Source organism: Dreissena polymorpha, chromosome 12 (assembly GCF_020536995.1).
Source record: "Dreissena polymorpha isolate Duluth1 chromosome 12, UMN_Dpol_1.0, whole genome shotgun sequence".
Taxonomy (NCBI): domain Eukaryota; kingdom Metazoa; phylum Mollusca; class Bivalvia; order Myida; family Dreissenidae; genus Dreissena; species Dreissena polymorpha.
In genome coordinates this window covers 36649156-36674815 of record NC_068366.1, presented here as the reverse complement: position 1 = coordinate 36674815, position 25660 = coordinate 36649156, and the positions used below count along the sequence as shown (strand labels likewise).

The 25660-nt window shown below is 35.0% G+C and overlaps 1 protein-coding gene and 1 long non-coding RNA gene across 2 annotated transcripts in view; one reads left to right on the top strand and one right to left on the bottom strand.

The window, feature by feature from the left end:
• The window catches only part of LOC127852766 (synaptotagmin-1-like), a 59724-nt gene that overhangs the window by 24829 nt on the left and 9235 nt on the right, over nt 1-25660 (bottom strand). The window contains exons 2-4 of the mRNA XM_052386726.1: nt 14361-14560; nt 10206-10387; nt 9614-9739 (exon numbers count right to left, since the gene is read on the bottom strand). Of these exons, the coding sequence (XP_052242686.1) occupies nt 9614-9739; nt 10206-10387; nt 14361-14538 (486 nt within the window). The 5' untranslated portion in view covers nt 14539-14560. The remainder of the gene's footprint in view (nt 1-9613; nt 9740-10205; nt 10388-14360; nt 14561-25660) is intronic.
• Nucleotides 1050-2634, top strand: LOC127852767 (uncharacterized). The gene is made up of 3 exons (XR_008036255.1): nt 1050-1604; nt 1862-2047; nt 2341-2634. It is a non-coding gene; the product is annotated as an uncharacterized LOC127852767 (long non-coding RNA).

Here is a 25660-nt window from a genome sequence, read left to right as displayed (position 1 = left end):
CATTTAAAAAAGGGTGATGTAAATGATAATGTCCCTTGTCAAATAAAAACGCACTTTTTACCAAAACACACATTTAGCGCACTTAAAAGTGCATTAATTGTGTGTTTTTTGTTAATATGTGCGTTTTCAGTGATCAAAAGTGCATTTAAGTGCGCTTTTTGTGCGTTTTTGCTTTTCAAGTGCGTTATTTTAGTGAAAAAGTGCGTTTTTTGTGTGTTTTCTTCATCTGTATGTGCGCTTTTGAGTGTAGATGTGAGCAAAATGTGTGTTTTTTATCTAAGAAGTGCGTCTTTTATTTAGGAAGTGCGTTTTTTGTGTGTTTTCTTCATCTGTAAGTGCGCTTTTGAGTGTAGATGTGAGCAAAATGTGTGTTTTTTATCTAAGAAGTGCGTCTTTTATTTAGGAAGTGCGTCTTTTATCTAAGAAGTGTGTTTTAAGGTTTACAGATGTGGGTTTTTTTCTCACAAAAGTGCGTTTTTCTATTTTGATGTGCGTCTTTTTTAAGCATAAGTTAGTCTTTTATTTCATAAGTGCGTTTTTATCATATGATCTGTTTTAAAAGGATGTATCTAAAAAGACACATGTTTAACACACTTCTTAAAAAGTGCGTCTTTAACAACCGTTTAGCAAATGTTGTACAGAAATTGAACAAGAAACAAAATTGTTGCAGGCTCTAACAATTTATTTACATCAAATGATTAAACATAGACATATATCTCAGTAACCTGTAATAATATAAGGGGCAGTTTGAATAATTACTGGTTGTCCATATTAACCTGTTTAATGTTTACATACTTTATCATACAATTTCAATGCATACCCTATTGCTTACGTTTTAATCTCAAACATTTCTAAAAATTTCCACCTAAATCAGACTGTGTGTAACTAATTAAAAATATTGAAAGTGTCAAAAGTATTATGTGGGTTTGATAGTATCAATTATATTTCCTCAACATAAATAAGTATTTGAACTTTCTTATACTGATATTTATACCCTAATACAATTAATGTCTACCACATTGACCATAAACATACATTTTAAAAGGCAGTTAAAATAATATTTATACTATTAATATTATTTGCTAAAACCATTCAGCATTTTATATTTAAATATTTACAATTAAATATAATGTGTTAAGGGTGCTGTGTATTATTCAATAAATATTTTGGTGTTGAAATGACTGCCTTATCAGTATTTCTCAAATTATGCAATTTTTGGCTTAGACACAGCATGGTATCAGATAAGAGAATAGCCAGTCCCTATCAGTCCTCCATCTAAGCCTAACTAAGGGGTGTTGATATACTTTTGATTTGTTCAGGCACCATCTATTTGAGAACCACAGATAGGAAGTTATTTTTTGAAAACAAGCAGCATCAGCAACTGACTTTAAGCTAGAATTAAGACTTATTATTTTAGTGTAAAATGTCTTGAAATACTTTCAGCATGAAGTATTGTGTGATGAAAAAAATGTGTATTTACTACAATGTGTAAATCAACAATAAAGGAGATTAAAAGTGGGTGGTTAAAGACATATAAAGTGATATGGTCAAGTTCAACAACTGCCTGTATTTTTGGAATACTGAAGAACAGTCTGTTGTAACAGGTTCGTATTTTTAATTCTGCATCCCTTTTTTATTTAGTTTATTGAATTAGTAATGATCATTATCATATTTATGTATTGTCACTGGGAAATGTAAATGGATGAGTAAACGTAATGCAATTTTAAAGAAAAACAACACCATTTGAATTATTATGGCTGTATTTTATGGTTATTGTCATCTTAAAGTTATTTATACCTATTTTTGGTCATTAATGAACAGATTTTTCCCCCATATTAAATGAGAACTTTTTAATTTATAGGTTAAACCCCATGGAAAGAATGTGCATCATCGCATCGCCTGCCAAAAAAGGGAGCAAAAAAGAGACTACCTGATGTATGGACTTGAATACCAGGTTTTACCCTGCACAAGCTGGCCGACATGAGGAGAACAGGAGTGGGAAAACCGCGCCCTCTCCTTGACCAAGAAAAGCTGGATTTGTTTAGAGGTAAAACTATACAGGGTACTGGTTATTGCATTTTAAAGGTGTCACACTTCCGACCAGTCCACACAGCAAAATGAGACCACGTATCTTGGTACATTTTCGAACAGTATTTGCTATCAAACGTATTTATTTATGAAAAGCGTTAAGTCACATGTGATCAGGGGATTAAAATTGCAAAATAAACAACCAAAAACAACAAGCAAACAAACTAGTTTTGATTTAAATTTATAATTTTTATAGCAACAAGATTACCATAACAGCAATATTCAACACTAACATTATAAAATATCTTTCAGGACCTGATCAAATGAGATCATGCACGAGACGCATCGTGCAAAGGCCATGACAGTATAATTGTTGCAAAGAAGTTTGACCGGCTAGTGGCAGACTTGGAGAGAAAGATGAGAGCTGCACTCCGCTGCCTCAAAGAAATGCTGAAAGGCCTTGATTGATATGCATCTTTCTTATGTATATAGCTGTTCGTGTGTATATACTGTACATGTTATTATAGTATGCTATTATTTTTTGTTTATTTATAATCAAATTATGTTTATATTTATTTCATCAAATTGCCATTGATATTTAATTACTCATGTATGTTAAAAAATGTTGGTGTACATTAAAGTATAAAAGTGAATTATCTTGTAATTATTAAAATACACAAATATATATGTTTATATAATTATTGGTTTTTATTGCATATCTGAATTAAAAAAAACTTTTAACAGCATATAATTGAATCAACTGTTAAGGCAAAAGATGCACCTTTAACGCACATGTGTGCTTTTTGTGAGTGCGTTTTTTGCTGCCATTCATTTGCGTAAATTGTTCGTTTTGTGTGGGTTATAACTGCGCTTAACGTGCGTTAAATGTGCGCTTTTTGTGAGTTAAATGTGCGCTTTTTTTAATTTAAAAAGCGCACATTTAACGCACATAAAAGCGCACATTTAACACACATGTGCGCTTTTATGTGGGTTATAAATGCGCTTTTCGTGAGTTAAATGTGCGCTTTTTAAATAAAAAAAGCGCACGTTTAACTCACAAAAAGCGCACATTTAACCCACTTAAAAGCGCACATTTTACACACATAAATGGCAGTCAAAAACGCACTTATAAAAAGCGCACGTTTAACGCACATTTAACGCACATAAAAACGCACTTTAACACACATGTGCGCTTTTATGTGGTTTATAACTGCGCTTTTTGTGAGTTAAATGTGCGCTTTTTAAATAAAAAAAGCGCACATTTAACTCACAAAAAGCACACATTTAACGCACTTAAAAGCGCACATTTTACACACATAAATGGTAGTCAAAAACGCACTTATATAAAAAGCGCACGTTTAACGCACATTTAACGCACATAAAAGCGCACATTGAACACACTTATAAAAAGCACACGTTTAGCGCACATAAAGCGCACATTTATCCACAAAAAGCGCACATTTTCTTGTTTGTTTGTTTTTGTTAAAAACTAACTTGGTAAGAAAAAGCGCACAAAAAACGCAGTGCCAATACCGCCACGTTTAACGCACGCAAAACGTACGTAAAACGTACATTTCACACACTTTTTTGAGAAGGGGTATGTGTGCTTGTCCAGTTAGTTTCTATTTGAAAACGTGTCCAGTTGGTTTCTATTATAAGAAGTAAGATGTCTACACAAACAAACAAAATTAGAAAACAATAAAAGCTGCGCCATGAGCGCATGATACGCCCGTCGTTCGCCAATGAAGTAGTAAGGTAATAAATAACCCTTTGAATCATTTTTTTACTTCAGTTTATTTGTATTTGAATACATGGTTTATTTTATAAGTACATGAGCATGGAAATCACGAAATTTTGACGAACAAAGTCCCATAACTCTGGAACGACAAATCAGAATTCCGTCAAAAACGAAAGGGGATCAGGGTTTATTAATATTAAGATTGTGTTGAAATTTGAAAAAAATCCATCGAAGGATATTTGAGCTACAGTAGGACATTCAATGAAATCACGAAATTTTGACGAACAAAGTCCCATAACTCTGGAACGACAATTCAGAATTCCGTCAAAAACGAAAGGGGATCAGGGTTTATCAATATTAAGATTGTGTTAAAATTTGAAGAAAATCTGTCAAAGGATATTTGACGTAGCGTACGACATTAACAGACGGACGGACGGACGGACGGACGCGGGGTATACCATAATACGTCCCGTCATAGACGGGCGTATAAAAATAAGGGATACAAAAGGATGAATATTCCATAAAAAAGGAGTAAAAAAAAATAATCATAAATATGAGATTATAACAATAATAAACGACTGGTCTCCAATAGAGACATAAACAGCGCATTTCCTTACACTGGAAATACACAAACTAATTGAATTAGTGATCTGAGATACAAAAAGTATATATGTATAACACCGTAGATTATATGGTAGCTTATAGTAATAATAATAATAATAATTTTATAGCAAACATGAATATGCTAGTCCTTTTCTTTCTTTTTTTTTATCCTTTCGTTTTTGCTCCCATATAGACCGCGACAGTTCAACGACGCAATATTTATATCATTCATTGACAAAAATAGGTGGCATTAAATTATAAAGACAGTGTTTTTGTCTCTTCTTCAAAAGATATTTTAGTGAAATAGAAATAAAGGTCAGATAAGTACACTGTACACAACAATTCACCATCCAAGTTACAAAAATAGCTATTTCATAAAGAAAAACATTGTGTTTTGCTAAACATTATCATATGTAAGAAGATTTTTCTTCTAAACAGACATACATAGATTAAAAGAAAACAACACAAAATGTTATATGTACAAACAAAATACAAATATTATGTTAAGGGATGATGATTAAATACGGTTCTGTCAACATCGTATAAATGTAGGTAGTGATCTGAAAAAAAAACACGTATATATGACACCGTTCAATGGATGATGACTCTTTGAAGAAAAAAAAAAATCACTGTATAGCGAAAGTCGTTTTCTACCTAATATATAGCATTACAAGTGTACATATCCTGGTTTCCATGTGATGTAGATTTATATTCCAAAATTAAAAAAGAGTCGATCAACTAACGTACTGTGTGTGTTGTGTGTGTGTGTGTGTGTGTGTGTGTGTGTGTGTGTGTGTGTGTGTGTGTGTGTGTGTGTGTGTGTGTGTGTGTGTGTGTGTGTGTGTGTGTGTGTGTGTGTGTGTGTGTGTGTGTGTGTGTGTGTGTGTGTGTGTGTGTGTGTGTGTGTGTGTGTGTGTGTGTGTGTGTGTGTGTGTGTGTGTGTGTGTGTGTGTGTGTGTATGTGTGTGTGTGTGTGTGTGTGTGTGTGTGTGTGTGTGATCGCGTATGTATCCGCACGTGTGTGTGCGCGTGCGTGCATGTGTGTGTGCATGTTTGAGTGTGTGCGTGTGCTGGTTTTACTTTGCGTGCGCGCGAGCGTGTGAGTTATGGGCATGCGTACGTGTATATGTTTTTGCGTGTTGGTTTTTGCGTGTGTGTATGTTGTTATAATTATTAAGCGTTGATTACAATAATAACTAAATAAATATGGCTATTGTAATTACAAAATATTGTTAATATCATGCTCTATAAGAAAAACAAATGATTTGTATGGTAAAGCTGTAAAATAACAGATGTACACAGGTACTTTTTCACATCCGTCTCTTTGTCGATCCAAATATACGAAAACGAAATGTGCTTAGATCGACTGACGGATACTCACGCGTTTATTAAATAAAGGGAGACTTGTTAGAAGTTATCTACGTTTGGAATGTAAATCTCATATTTTAATCAGTCTGTATCCGGCCGTCAGTTAATCTAGTTCCGAAAAAAAGATGAACTAGACTAACCACCGGATGTGTTAATACTAAACTATCAAAGTTATGAGCGTTCAACTTTCAGTATGAAAGTTGTATTTGGTAAATAAAGAGTTCGAATACTTTTAATTATGTGAACATCTGTATACCATGCCTTTAAAGTTTACCTGTAATAATAATAAAGCACAGTAATACTACTGGAAAAGTATCTTGAAGAAAACTAACAACAACATGGAAAACAAAGAGAAAACATACATAAATAAATATATATGTAAGTGTACTGGATGTATTCAGTACAATAGTTGGCAGGTCCCATGACAGGAAGAGAATGATCTGAAATTATAGAATCAATAATTATGAAGCTATATCAGTCTTTTTTTTAATTATGTGAGGAATCTTCAATTGGCCCATTTAACCGCTTCCAAATAAACTATAAAAATCATTTTATTCTAGGTAGTGTTAAATAGGAAGATAGAAATGGGGCCATTGATTTTTTTAGGTAGTAAGACTTCGCATTTTATTAACATATAAACATAGAATGAAAACAAAATTTGTTTAAATGAAATGATGCCATGTAGCATGGTGTAAAAGCTGAACTATTAACACCTAGAGCATTATTTCTACAATTTGAATATTTATATTATAAACAGTATTTAAGTAATCGTACTATTAAAAAAAAATATGCACGATACTCTAAAGATAGATAGTTTAAATAGACTATACATGTATACTAGTAACAGGCGTATATTTTTTTTTCTTTGAAAAGGCAAATCTTAACAGTTATTATGCGTTTTACTACTAGGACATTCATAGATGTAATATTTGCTTTAAAAAAGAAAACACGCATCAAATATATTCAATATAAATTATTTTCTATAATCGAATCACAGTTCTTGAGAATAGAAATCTAAATATACCATACAAACAATAATCATGTACTTTCCATAAACGAATCACAGTTCTTGAGAACAGAAATCCAAATAAACCGTACAGACAATGTTCATGTACATATCAAGAAAATATTTCATTTAGACATGTAACAGGTGTGAGGGTTCATTTTTATATAAAATACTAACTATTCCAAAATTCTATAAAAAACACTTTATAAAATGTTTAATATTAGTAGATCACTGGCTGTTCAATTATTGGAAAAAAAACACTAAATATTTCTATTATCATAACATTTATCATCAAAAATACCTTACTGAAAGGATCGGGAAACAAACACTACCCTGTTTACATATATAAAGTATACTCCCTCTTAAGTGGGTTTGCTTTTTCTAAGCGGTACGTTCATTGCGGAAATGTGTATATTTTTAAATTTTATGGCAATGTTTTGAATGAGGTAACAACATACGAATATATACACAATTCCCATTTCAAATAGATAAATTAAGTTATACAGTAAATTGCACGCAGTTTTTTGGGATATGAATAAATCTTAACAAGTTTAATAGGTACGTGTTTTATGATATCCGATGGTTGTTAAGAATGTGATTATTAGTTTGTGACAAAAATTTATAGCTGTCTATAGGTAATGGTTCGTGCGCCAAGTAAATGTGTGTTTGTGTAAGTGTACGGATGCATGCGCGCGTGTGTGTGCCTGCGTACTTACATGCGTGCGTCTATATGGTAGCATGCGTCTGTGTGGTGTGTGTGTATTTGTGTGTGTTACAAATTACATTTAACTTACAAAAACACAGCTACATGTGATATCACAAAAACATACTTTCTAAAGGGAAAATACACATTGGGTTCTACAGTGTATCTATAGAAAGAGAGTGTTTAATGTCCGGGTCCAGAGTTATCGCCCCTATTTTATTGATTGTGTTCTGTTGGTCGATCTTGAGCTGCTGCCATTTGACACTTTTCGGGCGTAAGTTGTATTGTTTGTCGCATGCTTTTTGTTTGGCCATGCCTTTGCCATTTTCACTTTGCTACTGATGGGAAAGGGTTAAATCAATAGAGTTTGCTGCATGTTGCTTTCAAGTGGTTTTTGTGCTGTCTTGGACTGTTCCTTATTGATCACTTGCCATCAATAAACAACCACGTACTATAATACCATGTCTCTCCTGCTGGGGCTGCTGAAGTTGCACTTTGTCTATCCCTTTCCCACATAAAAAGCAAAGTGAAAGTGGCTTTTGCAAACAGCATTAAACCAGAACAGCCTGCGAGTAACTTGCAGTCTGTTCAGGTTTTATGCTGTTTGCTGCTCATCAGTATATCTAAGGGTTGGAAATGAAGCCTTTAAAATTTGAATCAAGTAAGAAAGGTCTTAAATTGAACTTTCTTAGGGACTACACACGTGGCAAAGTAGGTTTCTAAGTGGTAAAGGGTTAATTCCTTCCCCACATCAATCTTTTTTGCCACATGCAATTAATGTTTTGCTGATTTTGATCAAACACATTATTAACTTGTTGTTGTTAATGAGCTTTTCTCTAGGAATTCATAAATGTCTTTTAACAGAATTGTTACAGAATAAATATCAATAGTTGAACTAAGTTTACCAGCACAAATTGTTCAATTTTTATTTTGAAGTCTATGAGTGTTTTCAAGACATATATTAGTGTGGTAGCAACGTTCTGGGTTAAAGAACACTCAAGACATATAGGAGGGCAAAGGAAAATTAGCATGTACGTTTTTTACAGACCAAATTCCCCCAGGCACAATGATATAACCAACACAAACACGTAAACACATTCTAGGATACTATATCGACAGTCTACACGAATTCAATATTTTAATTTATAACTTTCTAGTCCATAGAGAACTGTAGCCTTCACAGTTTCACCTAAGACATACCTCCCCGTTCTTGACGTCATAGTGCATGGAGAACTGCAGTTTTCCCCGATTCTCCTCAGACTAATTTCCCTTTTCTGAAAGTCATGGTCCATCAGGAATGGCAGCTTTCCCAGTTTCCTCTAAGACTTACCTCCCCCTTTTGGAAGTTGTAGTGCATATAGAACTGCAGCTTTCCAAGTTTCACCTTAGATTTACCTCCCCTTTCTGAAAGTTATAGTCCATGGAGAACTGCAGCATTCCCAGTTACACTTCTAACTTACCTCCCCTTCTGAAAGTCGTAGTCCATGGAGAACAGCATCACTCCCAGTTTTACCTCTAACTTACCTCCCCTTTCTTGAAGTAATGGAGAACTGCAGCTTTCCCAAATTCACCTCGGACTTAGCTCCCCTTTCTGAAAGTCGTAGTACATGATTAACTGCAGCTTTCCCAATTTCAGCTCAGACATACCTCCCCTTTCTGAAAGTCGAAGTACATGGAGAACTCCAGCTTACCCAATTTCACCTCCATCTTACCTCTCCTTTCTGAAAGTCGTAGTCCATGGAAAACTGCAGCTTTCCCAATTTCACCTCCAATTAACCTCTCCTTTCTGAAAGTCGTAGTCCATGGAGAACTGCATCATTCCCAGTTTCCCCTCTAACTAACCTCTCCTTTCTGAAAGTCATAGTCCATGGAGAACTGCAGATTTTGCAGTTTCACCTCCAACTTACCTCCCCTTTCTGAAAGTCGTAGTCTATGGAGAACTGCAGCTTTCCCAGTTTCACCTCCAACTTACCTCCCCTTTTTGAAAGTCGTAGCCCATGGAGAACTGCAGCTTTTCCAGTTTCACCTCCAACTTACCTCCCCTTTCTAGAAGTCCTAGTCCATGGAGAACTGCAGCTTTCCCAGTTTCACCTCCAACTTACCTCCCCTTTCTGGAAGTCATATTCCATGGAGAACTGCAGCTTTCCCAATTTCACCTCCAACTTACCTCCCCTTTCTGGAAGTCATAGTCCATGGAGAACTGCAGCTTTCCCAGTTTCACCTCGGACTTGGTGCTCTCTGCGTCCTCATTGTCCTCCATATTCACCTCCAGCTCTTCTAAATCAGGCTGAACCTGAATAGAAAGCACAAAGACATTTTTTAATTAACATACAGCACTTTAGTCTATAATCATTCTATTACCTGGGAGATATACTTTGAAAATGAGTGATGATTGATGTTGGCGATTTGAAAATGTTTATAGCGTCAATACGCCCTTTGATTTTTTAAACCGGTAGAAAGATCCTCTTGTATTTCATACTTTTTGTCAATGAAGAACACAGACTGCTCTTCAATTTTTGTTGGTCTTTGCATTTTAAATATGTTAAATTTCATTCATGGATTCATAAAAACAATCATTTTTGGTGGATCTTAAATTTGTGGGATTATTTCATCATGTCTCAAAAAAGACTTTGAACGTAAGATTTAGTTGAACAAGCCTGGTTTACACAACTGAGGTTTACTTCAACAATATACAACATATGAACGGATATATTCAGTTCTTGAACTAATGTGCCAAAGTTTCTTTCATTCACTGGTACCTTCTCCTTCATAGAATGTCCGAGTATCTTCACGTCCTCCAGCCCCACGATGCCTTTAAGGCCCTTCTTCCCCTCCTTCTTCTTGCGCTTCTTGCAGCAGCATCGCTTGCATATACAGTACGTGCAGCACACCAGGATGAGCAGCGCACCCGCACATATTGCTATCAATGCCCACACCGGTACTGAAAGGCAAACATAAATATATATGGTATGTGCTATGTGAAAAGGGGTATAATGCTTGTGCATAAAGTGTCATCCCAGATTAGCCTGTGCAGTCCGCACAGGCTAATCTGGGACGGCACTTTCCGCCTCAACTAGATTTTTTGCCACGAAGAGACTTTTTTGAAACGAAAAATATCATAACAGTGGACAGTGTCGTCCGTGATAAGCCTATGTAGTACGCACAGGCTAATCTGGGATGACACTTTATGCACATGCATTAAACCCCCTTTTCACAGAGCACGGCCCATATATATATATATATATATATATATATATATATATATATATATATATATATATATATATATATATATATATATATATATATATAGGATGGTTGTTATTTAACTGCGATATTGGTCAGTGGAATTCAAGGTAGATGTAGATCAAATTAAAACAGTTTGGAACTTAAATGCAGGGTGCAGCTGTTGTTAATGCCAATTTGGTCAATAAGGGGACAGAACTCTTGAGTTTCTAAGGCCATTGGATTCACTATTAAACTTGTTTTATACCTCAAATACATTTATCAAGTTTGGTGAATATCATGAATATTGTTGGACTGACAAATATATAGAGAAATGGTCTGATATAAATATAGAGAGAAACTGCTTATGGGTGATATTTTCATGATATTTTGTAAAGATTTTATGACAACTGTTGGACGTAAAAGACAAAAACAAAAGTGGTCTACCAACAAACTAATTGAACAACCAACATGAGCAAACCAATATACGCCGCTGTTTATTATGGCTGACATATAAATACATTTGCCGGTATTTCATCAAACAGAAAAAATGGTCAAGTGGCATTGGTATACACACTCATAGGGATACCTCCCATTTGCACAACAAATCTGATCTGAAGCAACATTTCATTGTGCCCTTTTAAGTGATAATTGCTATGCTAAAAGAGTAAAAAGTGAGGGGGGAGGGAGGGGAAGACCCATGTTTAGCTTCGTGTCTATTTTATAAGCTATTACAACCTCATTTTTAAAGCTAACCAAATTAAAAATCGAAGGAATCAAATAAGGTTAAAGTGATAAACAGGATTAAGCAGTATTAATTTAAACATGCAGAAATAATTTGATTCCATCAGGACTTTGACCTATCCCAAATGACTTGCAATAAACAGATTTGAGGGCATTAAAAGACATCATTATGCATTATTAATTTAAACGTGCAGGAAACAATGCGACTCCATCAGGACTTTTTCCTATCCCAGAAGACTTACAATAAACAGACTTCAGGGAATGAAATCTACGTAAATTTTGTACAGATATTTCATCCAATATCACACCGACACCCACCAATATAATTTCACACAATCTTAGATTAAATCGCCGTGCCTTGACAACTCTGAGAGTATTACAGTAAAAATCAATTTCGTAGGAGCGGTGAAAGCGAGAAAAACGTGTCAAAATAATGTGACTGGCTTATACAGAACTAAGAAAATATGCATGAATGTGGAAGAAATGTAGTTACCTTTGGAGAAAACAAACACAAAGTACTTGACTTTGCTCCATTTATGAATTTTGTGACCTGCAGTTTATCTTAAGCATCAAAACAGTGAAATAATTCCAAAAGTTGTCTTCACACAATTTCAGCTGAATAGTGTTGATATTTCAAAATACCTTTTGAACATGAATGAATATGAATGTTAATGTTTTTTAAAACATTTTTTTCCAAGTTGTGCCCTTGGTGCTAGTACCTTGTCAGCTCAACCAAATCTGATTTTAATATGTTGTCCTCAACTCTTGATTGGTCATGGTGTAAAAAATGCCATCCAATCAAAATACAGACAAATAAAATGACCTCCATCAATGACTAAATCATCAAGACTAGGTAAGAAGGAGCCAACTGTGTTTAAAGAGATGTAACCAAACCTTGAAACGTAAACTACTATAAACTATAGAATACAAGAAGAGCTGTCTCCATCGGAAGACATATGCCCCCAAAAAACGCTTTTTTCGAAACCTAAACGCATATTTCGAAACCTAAACGTGGACCCTAAGTTCAAGGTCAAGGTTTAAGGGGTCAATTTTTGTGTGCGCATTGAAAGGCCTTGTCCATATACACATGCATACCAAATATGAAGGTTCATTTGAAGCGACAGAGAAGTTATGAGCATTTTTTGAAACTTAAACGCAAAAGTGTGACGGAAAGACAGACGGACAGACAGATGGGGGCATAAAAACATATTTAACTATTGCACTAGTAACATGTTTAAAATTCATATCATATATAAAGAATAGGAGCTGGATTAGATCTGTTAAGCGTAACAGATTTCAATATATAAGTGCAGTAATTGATCTTGAATTCTTAAATTTTAAATTATTGTAAGTAGCATAATATACGAAGGAGGCAAATTTATAAATAATACATTTGAATGATGTGATCTTTCTCCAACTCTTGATTGGTTGTTTGTAAGTAACTTGTATATCTGTATGTTTGTTTGTTGGGTGTTTCCATATGCTTCCATAACACACCTTGGGACTATTGGTTGCTCATGACATCACTTATGGAATATACAACAATAACTGATCAACAGGTGTGCCCTATAACATCAATCTAGGATGATCATACCAATATTCAATAAACATTAACAACATATAAATGAGCCTTGTTCTGAGAAAACTGTGCTTAATGCATGTGCATAAAGTGTCTTCCCAGATTAGCCTGTGCAGTCTGCACAGGCTAATCAGGGACAAGCTTTCCGCCTAAACTTGATTTTTGGTAATGAGGGACTTCCTTGAAACTAAAAATATCTTACAAGCGGAAAGTGTCGTCCCTGATAAGCCTGTGCGAACTGCACAGGCTAATCTGGGACATTACTTTAGGCACATGCATTAAGCCCAGTTTTCTTAGAAAGCGACTGATATAATCATAATTATTAGCTATAAAATCGATTGAGAATATTTATGTGACTGAAACCAAATTCAAAGTGCATCAACTTTTCCAACTAAGTAATTCCAACGTTTCTAAGGATGACAATAAAGTTTTATAAATTCATGGATGTCTCTTAAGCCATAAGTTAATGTTTATCAATTAACAAATAATTGTCTCCTTGTCAATTAGTACACTGTTAATTAATTCATATATACATGTCTAGAAATCCAAGAAATTGTGTTTATTCATAAATAAATGTATATTCATTCATTATTACTTCTTGTGCAATTAATAAATGAATGTACATAATCAAAAAGACATTTGTTCATTTACTTTTACCTACATCCTTAATAACCCTTTCCCCATCAGAAGCAAAGTGAAAATGGCTTTTGCAACCAGCATAAAACCAGAACAGCCAGCGAGTAACTCCCAGGCTGTACAGGTTTTATGCTGTTTGCTACTCATCATTATCTTAGGGTTGGAAATGAAGCCTTTCGAACTTTAATATATATTAAGAAAGGACTTAAATTTAATTAAATTTTCTAAAGGACTTCAAATGCGTCAAAATGCGTTTATAAGGGGTGAAGGGATGAGTCATGGCTATCCCATTCTATAACATTTCTTTGGAAAATTAAAATTAAATGTTGCATTATAGGCAGGGGCATTTTTGTTTTATCAACTGATAGTATCATTCTTTGAATTTGGGAATAAAGATAATATAAATGTTCCTTGCATTAATTGTATACATGATCATAATGTTTTATACAAAAAACCACATTTTTCTGCCGCGAAATAATTCAAATCATGTTCACAAATAGTATTTGTGCTATTGTGGTAAGAAAATGCTATTTGTCCTAAAAATATATCATGCTGATGTGGAATTATTGTGCTCCCACATCAAGTACAGTAAATATATGGGTATGTTAGCATGTTTAAATATTCATACACATTTTCAGGATTCAACTAGAAATTATTTTATCTATTAAACATTTATTGACGCTATACTATAATTACGCACCAGTCCAACGTTTGCAAAATGTTCACCTACATTTATGAATCTGTGCCAATACTTCCGCCTCAATTTTGTGTATTCCCGTTTTTGCCTCGGTGGTGGTCGCTAGGTTGGCCGCAGTTGTGGAACCGTTCACCATGGTTGAAGCCGGGGTGACCAAATCAGGTGGACCAACGTTTTCGGCTTCTCGACGATTCCTCAATATAAACTCCATTTCCTCCACGCTAGAAATGTACCTGAAAGATACACGCAAAAAAAATTCTATTATAAGTCATAGTTCAAGAACCAGTTAAAAAATCAATAAAAAAATTCTTAAAATGCAAACAATTTGCAACATTGTTTAGTGCTAGAAGTAGACCATAAAGATAAACAAATAATTGAGTAATCAATCAATTTTTAAAATGAAGAAATGAATATACATTCTTGCGTTAATGATGCCAAAAACGTAAAATAAAGTTGTTTCTTTTTTGCTGACCTTTAAAAAATGTATTCTGGCTGAACCACCTGAAGTTCCTGTTGTTTTTTAGATGTAAGTTTATGCAAATAACAATGTTCTTTCAGTGTATGCAAAAAACAATGTTCTTTCAGTGTATGCAAATAACCATGTTCTTTTAGTGTATGCAAACAACAATGTTCTTTCAGTGTATGCAAATAACCATGTTCTTTTAGTGCATGCAAATAACAATGTTCTTTCAGTGTATGCAAATAACCATGTTCTTTTAGTGTATGCAAATAACAATGATCTTTTAGTGTCTGCAAATACTAATGTTCTTTTAGTGTATGCAAATAAAATAAAAAATTAGCATATGCAAATACCAATGTTCTTTACTACGGTTTTACATTTCAAAATACTGGAATTTCTTGCATAATATTATACTGCCTTTCCATTGTCAAAAATGTATTGTTGATGCTAGAAATTCACTGAAACCATTCTCAGCAGGATTGTACTGTGTAATGATGAGTAAACACATTCTATTAACCACAACATGTTATACCCTACTTGAACATGATGGGTATCCATAATTGGACTTATTTTAACATAATTGGTTTTGGATATGTTTGTTTCATTTCTATCAACTCTTAAACAGGCTGGAATTTATTAATGTTCACAAAAACAGCATCATTATTCATCTAACACAATTCAATTTCATTTTTATACAAATGATAAAAGCCTTCATGATACAGAAAATATCTTACAAATATTACAAAACGAAAATAAACAATTTCCATGTCAAAATTTCAAGCTCCAACAAGGTATCAATCAAATTTGGCAGACAATATAAAATATAAACAAGAGGGCCAAGATGGCCCTAGTTCGCTCACCTGAGAGGAGTTGGTTCATTCAATCTTTACCAAATGTCAAACTTGACCTAGATATTGTCTAGACAAACATCCTGGTCAAGTTTCATCATTATTTCATCTGCGAGTAATGATCAATTTACCTATGAAGTTTCATGATCCTAGGCCTAAGCATTCTTGAGTTATCATCCGGAAACCATTTTTCTAAGTTGAGTCACCGTAACCTTGACAGCCTTTGTGTGAATACGTTTTTTGGCACTGTGACCTAGACCTTTGACCTAGTGACCTGATAATCAATAGGGGTCATCTGCAAGTCGTGATCAATATACCTATGAAGTTTCATGAACCTAGGCATAAGCGTTCTTGAGTTATCATCCATAAACCATTTTACTATTTCAGGTAACCGTGACCTTGACCTTTGACCTAGTGACCTGAAAATCAATAGGGGTCATTTGCGAGTCATGATTGTAGTACCTATGCAGTTTCATGATCCTAGGCATAAGAGTTCTTGAGTTATCATCCAGAAACCATTTTACTATTTCAGGTCACCATGATTTTGACCTTTAACCTAGTGACCTGAAAATCAATAGGGGTCATCTTCTAGTCATGATCAATACCTATGAAGTTTTATGATCCTAGGCATAAGCGTTCTTGAGTTATCATCTGTAAACCATTTTACTATTTCGGGTCACCTTGACCTTGACCTTTGACCTAGTAACCAGAAAATCTATATGGGTCATCTACGAGTCATGATCAATGTACCTATGAAGTTTCATGATCGTAGGCCTAAGCGTTCTTGAGTTATCATCCGGAAATCATTTTACTTTTTGGGGTCATCCTGACCTTGACCTTTGACCTAGTGACCTAAAAATCAATAAAGGTCATCTACGAGTTATGATCAATGTACCTATGAAGTTTCATGATCCTAGGCCTGAGCGTTCTTGAGTTATCATCCGGATACCATTTTATTATTTCGGGTCATCGTGACTTTGACCTTTGACCTAGTGACCTGAAAATCAATATGGGTTATCTGTGAGTCATGATCAATGTATCTATGAAGTTTTATAATCCTAGGCATTAGCCTTCTTGAGTTATCATCCGGAAACCATTTTACTTTTTCGGGTCATCGTGACCTTGATCTTTGACCTAGTGACCTGAAAATCAATAGGGATCATCTGCGAGTCATGATCAATGTACCTATGAAGTTTCATGATCCTTGGCATAAGCCCTCTTGAGTTATCATCTGGAAACCATCTGGTGGACGGACGGACCGACATGAGCAAAACAATTTACCCCCTCTTCTTCGAAAGGGGGGAGGGCATAATGAGAAAACTGCCCCCCTCCCAGCAGCCATGTTATTCAACTGACCGGAACCATTTTTGAACTCAACTCTCGTATCAAGGAAACAAATGTTCTGAGCAAATTTCATGAAAATTGGGCCAAAAATGTGACTTCTACTGTGTTCACATGTTTTCACTATATACATATAGAGAAAAATGCCCCGCCCACTGGCGGCCATGTTTTTTTCACCGATCCCAACCATTTTCAACTCATCCCAGATATCAATAAAACCAATGTTTTGACCAACTTTCATGATGATTGGGCAAAAATTGCGACTTCTAGAGTGTTTACAAGGTTTCTATATAGCCAAATAGGGAAAACTGCCACTATATACATATAGAAAAAAAGCCCCGCCCACTGGCGGCCATGTTTTTTCACTGATCTCAACCATTATCGAACTTGTCTGAAACATCAATTGAACCAATGTATTGACCAACTTTCATGATGATTGGGCAAAAATTGTGACTTCTAGAGTGTTTACAAGGTTTCTCAATAGCCAAATAAGGAAAACTTCCCCGCCTTCTGGCCGCCATGTTTTTCAACAGATCGGAACCACTTTTGAACTCAACCAAGATATCATTAAGACAAACATTTTGACAAAGTTACATGAAGATCGGGCATGAAATGTGACTTCACCAGTGTTTACAAGGTTTTTCTTTTTTTTGACCTAGTGACCTAGTTTTTGACCCGGCACAACCCAGTTTCGGACTCTGCCAAGATTTAATTGGGACAAAACTCCTGACCAAGTTTCATGAAGATGGGACAAGAAATGTGGCCTCTAGAGTGTTTACGAGCAAATGTTTACGGACGGACGGACGGACAAAGACCGGTCACAAAAGCTCACCTGAGCAATCAGGTGAGCTAAAAGGAAAATACCCTGTGTTCATCATAGGAAAATTGTGTTTTGGAATGCAGATATCATTATAATAATTCCTTTTTTCATTGCCATAAATATAATAAAATAAGATTTAGGTATAAACGCAGCATGCCGATGGTATAATTCAATAAATATTTTTAATGCAATGGGTTCTTAGAAATGACTAAGCAACAATAAATCAAGTTATTTATATGATAGATAACATATCTTGCAAATCTTAAAAATACTTGATGTTTTATTGCTATTTTCATCTAGCACTGTTAACTACTTTTTACTTGTATAGCATTAAACATGAATGCGACACAACCCTCATATTTACCTCATTTTATTATATTGACATGTAATTTGGGTGTGAGAATTCTATGAAAAACTTGCCAATCATTAACATTTTTTATTAGCTTTGCATATATAGCCGTAAATGGGTAATAAATTGTGCCACTATGACACTTAAAACAACCTTAAATGTAACATTACTTACTAATCAACAAAATGAATGTCCTTCAATTCATAAAAAAAGTGTAATGATGAACTAAAAAAATACTTCAAATTGTGCAGTACTCCAACAAATGAGAACATATCATGAATTCATGGTCTAATTAAGGAATAAACACTATCAAGTGTGCAGCAACAAAATAAGGTATAAATAATTTCACTTTGATGACATGTTTTCTCTAATAACACATTAGATAAACTGCTCAATATAAGAAAATAAAAAAATCACTCACAATTAATGATGTTATAAACTTATTAACAACTATATCCAAGTATGATCTACTTATTATTTAAGAATTAATTTTTCAAAATATGACCATAATTACACATTTGTAACTCCATAATTTTTATGTTCAGAGACAATGTCCAACAACAATTTCTTAATCAAAATCAAATATCCAGTCACCCAATATGACGCAAACAGTTTCTTACCAGCCTTAATATAGTTCTTCAACACATGCAAGAGATAGATGGTGGCAGAGGCATTAAGAGCACACACTGAAATATTCATGGCATTCAAATATCTATATTCTCAATTCCCTGGGTTGTCCTTACAATAGCTGTCACCCATACCGTGAGATGCTGAGATGCGTGAACAATTTGGTTGGGGACATCTGTCACCAATGCATTACAACTGCGGCAATATTTATTGTAATACTTCCTAATACCTTATTGCCAGATGCAATATTATTAATGCTTATCTCTGCACTGCAGTTTCAGTTTCAGTCTTATATCTATTAAAGGGGCGCTTTCATGTTTTGGTAAATTGACAAAATTAAAAAAAAATGTTTAAAATTCCCAAACATTCGTAATAGTTATGATATTTACGAGGAAACAGTAATACTAAATATTCACCATGCTCTAAAATATCCATTATATGCATCTTTTGACAATTTAAAAACCTGAAAATTATAAAGCGTTGCAACCCGAAACGATTGAATAATATGGAGAATTCTGTTATTGTCATTATATTTTGTGATACTATGAGGATTAGTTATAAAGTATAAAAAACATCCCTCACTGTCTGAATAAGAATGGCAGAGTGGTCTAAGCCATAGACTTTAACTCCAGGGCTTTAGGGGTGAGTGGTTCAAGCCCAGTTGAGGGTTACTTTTTTTTTCTTTTTTTTTATGTTATTCTATTTTTTTATTGGAGATTTTTAGATCCAATTTGAACATTTATTAATATAAAGCATTTAATGACAAACTTCAATACATGCCAAAATCTGTGAAAAGGCCCCTTTAAATGGAACTGAATGACTTAATAATACATCATGTGCAGAGTCAATATTTATTGTTTATCTGATTGCAGTTTCAGTTTTAGTCAAAAGATTTTTAGCTACATCTTTACAAATATTTTTGCATATCCTAAGAAATAGCATAATGCTTACATTATATTGGGAAAGGTACAATCTGACCTGGATCCAGCGTAGTTAAAACTACCAATACAGCTAAAACATCTTAAATCTTATTGGACAGATAGATTATTGCCCTTTTTTCCAAGACCACACAACATACACAAGTTATTAAGGCTTTTAAAAAATATATAAATCTGAACAATTGGGAGTTTGGACACGCATCAGGTGGCATAAATAACAGAATCCCAGATATATTTGACTGCGCAATATGTTTTATACTGACCTAGTTATGACAGTTTCAGTGCAAGTTAAGTTTACGATCATCCTAAAACAACACGTTTGACATGTACATCACAAATGCTCACCAATATGGTACCAAGTCTGCAGAGATAACCTTGCCATGAATAGCCCCATAAACCATGTCATAAGTAGGTGACACTTCTTTATCAAGTCCTCATTGTGTATTGAAGCTGTTGACAATCATACTTATTTTTTAAGGTCGATGTATTCAAATGCTATGCAAACCTGTCATGGTCACATCTTGTCTCCCAGTTTGGTGGATGCACATTGTGATGTAGGACCCAGGAATAGCACGTCAAAATATTGCATAACCATACAATCTGGCACACTATATAGTAAATCATGACAATAAAGATAAACAATAAAGGGGTGGGCAAAAAAACTTGTGAACATGTATCTGCATTGAATCTTTATAGTTCATACATAAGTCTCAAGCGCAAACACATTAGTTTCAGAGAATAAAAAGGTAAGTAAATTTAAAGAATCAAGCTTGCAATGTTACATTATTTGTTATAATAAATGATATACATTGGTTTCAAGCGGTATCCGGAGAAGTGCCCCCCCCCGGAGAACTGCCCCCCGGAGAACTGCCCCCTTATTTTAAAGGTGGCGGAGAGGTGCCCCCCCCATCAAATCGGTAGGGGCGGAGAACTGCCCCCCTGTCAGAATTTAGTAGGCGGATATCTGCCCCCCCATCAAATCTGTAGGGGCGGAGAACTGCCCCCCGGTGTCATATTAGTTATTAGTTACGTAGTAAAAACAATACTTACGGGTAATTTTACGTTATCGCCGTACACATTTTATCCGGTAACAATTTAATTTCAGTACAAGTATATTACCATTTATTGAACTGAATAACACAAATTGTATAGAGGCATGTGATAATACTGTTTAAGGCCCTTGGTACGCATCTGCACCACTCACTATACATGAATGCCTTGTAAAAGTCGTGTTTTAATAAGAGCGCGAAACATAGTCGAGATCCACACAGGAAACGCGTGCGTGTTAATACTGGCAATGTGTTGCAACTAAATATAGACGTGCAACTCGGTACTTATGGAGGAAAAGTTACATCGTAATTAATTTACATTATAAAGATAGTATTGACCCATGGAAAAAACGTTAATTGACATATAAAAAGTAAATTAATAGGCATGGCAAAGGCAATAATTTAGCTGACTTGAAGAAAAAAGTGAAGTGAAGTTGAATTTATAAGCAATTTATTTATGTTGTTTAGTTAATTCATGTCTTCTAGCACCTTATCCGTCGGTAGCATCGCCAGACCGTCGAGTCGTCCGCAGTTTGCATTTTGAGCAGATCATGTCGACATGCCAAACAAACAAAATCGGTAACAGTTGCTTTAATTAGCAGCTAATAAGGCAGGCAGAGAACTTGTTACCGTTAACGATAAGTACCGCGATCTTTTAATCTTTTAATTGGTAGACCGGACCGACCTTAATTGTTAAGAACTTGTTAGCTTTGAATAAAGCCGCATACGGGTTTATTATATTGAACCGTCCAAATCCGTAATTGGCGAAAACAAACAAATAAATTATTGTTTTCAGCTGGCATAAGGATGGATTAAATTGCATGCTAATTGTTTGTTTTTATTACGGGGAAAATATCAAATAATTCAGCCGCGAAAACTTTTTATTAGCAAAAAGTTATTTGTTTTTCTTTGTTCACATTGACGAAAATCACGTGATTATCAAGTTGGCGACGTGACGACGTCCATGCCGAGGCAGGTATTTTATGCCGTTTTATAACTTTTATTACTTGTACAACTTTATATTACTTTTGAAATTTCACTCAATTTCCATACATAATAGCAAGAAAGTTACTGGCGTTATTGTCATTATAATACTCGCTTTATATATCACCGCTATTTCTTTAATTAGGGGGCACTTCTCCGGGTCATCAATTCTGACAGGGGGGCAGTTCTCCGCCCCTTATTAATCAGCAGGGGGGCAGTTCTCCGCCCTATACAAAAACAGTGAGGGGGCAGTTCTCCGCCCAGTGAAAAATCTTTGGGGGGGCAGTTCTCCGGGGGGGCACTTCTCCTAGAGCCGTTTCAAGCACAAGAAGTTAAATTTCTGACAATAAGCAGGAAACAAAGTAACATTTTTTCTTTAAAAAATCATCAAAAAGTTTAGTTTTAATTATTAGAAATCAGTGCTATATGACCCTCTGGGACGCTGCACGTCTATGTACACATATGCTAAAAGTATTCAGGACAAAATCACCAAAATGCTAACAGCAAACAAGTCTTTTTAACTGTGCCACATTAAACTTTAATGTGTATTGAACTCCATTGTGAAACTCCTTTAAAATCAGGAAAATATTGTAAAAGAACTGAATGTTATTTCTTAACAGCTACTTCTTTCCAAATTTAAACTTAATATAAAGTTTTGATTTTCTTTGATGACCAATAAAGGGAACCCATCAAAACAGGAAAAGCCAGGAGGACGCCAAAATAATGCAAATCTACCACAGAAGTCCAAAACAGACAAATCCCCAGGCTCATTAATATGTATAGACTCAGTTGGAGAAATATGGAACTATTGCAAAATCAATTGGTCCTGCAAACCACTTGGGAGACATGCAGAAGCAAATTCTGCAGGCCGTTATTAGTTATTATTCTGGGCTATCACCACTTTTGCTCTGGAATCCATCAGAACAATTTTGGGCAGCAGCAGCCGCCAATTGTAGCAAGGGTGTTGATGTGCATGGTTCATGGTTCTATTGGGCTGCCTTGAAGTCTACCATGTTGATTTTTGCAGTATTTACAGATAAGATGTGTAGGCGCTGACAATGGTGGCTTGTTGCTACGGCCTCTAAATAATAGTAACTCTATGATGGTCTACATATAAGTAACTCTAAATCTGGACAAGTTTGTGACAACTTTATATAAGCCCTTTGATATAATTTATTGGAAAGCAAAATTATTTGTTGCAAATATAAACCAAGTGAAAGTTTCTCCATGAAGAGGAGAACATCCTTATTATCACTAAAAGATTCTGCGGCAAGTGACTGATTTCCATACATTTAGACACAGGACAAAAACACATGAAAAACACAAACACCAATAAATAAAACTGGGGTCATCTTCTGGGAACAGTCAATGCAATACATGTTGGGGTTTAAAACTGGTTAAAGGGCGCCCAAAAGACAAAAAGATGTGAGAACTTCAAGTAAATTACAAGACATTTCTTCCATACAAACCCTTATTTAAATGGTCTCTTGATGATCAGTTATCCAGTTAGATGTTTAAAATGGCAAAAATTGTCACCAATCTGACAGTAGATGTTCAGCCCTAACAATTTCTTGGAAAACTGCACACATAAAATTGAATTTGTTATTTGTCCTTGATGATAACTTCGATCCAACTAAAAACATTTGTGATATTGCCTCATAAACATAAATCCCCCAAAATATATGAAAAAATGTGTTATTTTAGTTTGTTAAAACCTCTTTTCCAGATATAAAGGAAACATTTCTGGACTGAAAAGGCAGCCTAAGTGCAGTAATAAATGGATAGCACAAGTGCATTAAGGGATTCTTTACCTACCCAATAGAAAATATAGTAATTAGTTGCCAAGATGTTACAACAACAGATTCTGTTGGGTCATTGTGCTGCAATTCACTTGCATGGATTTCAATTTACAAATGGATGTATGGAAATAGGTTATATGATGTCAGAAATTGCCATCAGTTGGGTTTTAGCAGGACAAACATTGTTGTGTCCATTAATGGATATTTTTCAGATATTTGCTTCTAGAGTGGGAACACACACAATTTTTGTTTTCATTTGCTATATCATACAAATTCCATCCTTTGTACATACTCAATAAAAATGGGTGTCATTGATATTGACAGTAAAATAAATGTAATCAACATTTATTTTTCAATCAATATCAATGATACATTTTGTTTCGTTCATTGTTCTTGTGTCCATATATCATACCTGTAGATGTACACATTAAGAAATTGTATACCGTTATGTACATTTCAGGGGTGGCGAAATCTAAAAAAACAATACTTGTCCACAGACAACCATTTAGGAAATTTAGCATGTCCGTTGCTGAACTACACTTGTCCGTTAATGTTTATATAAATTATAATCGCAATTATTGATTAATGTAAAACTAGAGCTTTGTCACAGACGTGACAGAACTCCCACATGCCGCATTGACACAGACTATTTTGCATGTTGTCTTAAAAAAAAGCAGATGACATGCTCAATGTTTAAAACACACTAAGTGACCCCGTGACCTAGTTTATAACCCAGCATGGCCCATATTCGAACTTGACCTACACATCATCTAGATACAACTTCTGACCAAGTTTGGTGAAGCTGTGATGAAAACTACTTGAATTAGAGAGCAGACACCACGCTTAATGTTTAAAAAGCACTAAGTGACCCTGTGACCTAGTTTATGACCCGGCATGGCCCATATTTCAACTTGACCTACACATCATCTAGATACAACTTCTGACCAAGTTTGGTGAAGCTGTGATGAAAACTACTTGAATTAGAGAGCGGACACCATGCTCAATGTTTAAAACGCACTAAGTGACCCTGTGACCTAGTTTATGACCCGGAATGGCCCATATTTCAACTTGACCTACACATCATCTAGATACAACTTCTGAACAAGTTTGATGAAGATGGGATGAAAAGTAATTAAATTAGAGAGCGGACACCATGCTCAATGTTTAAAACACACTGAGTGACCCAGTGACCTAGTTTATGACCCGGCATGACCCATATTCGAACTTGACCTAGACATCATCTAGATACAACTTCTGACCAAGTTTGGTGAAGCTGTGATGAAAACTACTTAAATTAGAGAGCGGACACCAAGTTCTATGTTTAAAACGCACTAAGTGATCCCGTGACCTAGTTTTTGACCCGGCATGACAAATGTTAAAACTCAACCTAGACATCATATAGATACAATTTTTGACTAAGTTTGGTGAAGATCGGATGAAAACTACTTGAATTAGAGAGCGGACAACATGCTCAATGTTTAAACGCACTAAGTGACCCTGTGACCTAGTTTTTGACCCGGCATGACCAATACTCGAACTTGACCTTGAGGTCATCTATATACATTTTCTGACCAAGTTTGGTGAAGATCGGATGAAAACTACTTAAATTAGAGAGCGGACAACATGCTCAATGTTAATAACGCATTAAGTGACCCCGTGACCTAGTTTTTAACCCGACATGACCCATATTCGAACTTGACCTAGACATCATCTAGATACAGCATCTGACCAAGTTTGGTGAAGATCGGATGAAAACTTCTTGAATTAGAGAGCGGACACTGAATACGGACCGACCGACCGACGGACAGACAAACCGACAGACCAACCGAAAGACAAGCTCACTCCTATATACCCCCCTAAACTTCGTTTTTAGGGGTATATTAATGTGGAATAAATCAAAATGAGTATAATTTGCTTTCTTAAGTAATAGTTGTATTTCCATGGTACATTCATCATAGCAGTATATTATAAACAATATAAAGACTTTCTCAAACTTTTCTCTATCACTTTTTAGTTCACAAGACGTGTGTTTGGCACTTTTTTCATGAGCAGACAAGGTGTCTTTTCGATTAAGTTTAACAGTCATTCCAGTGTTACAAAGTCCACACTTAGTAAAGG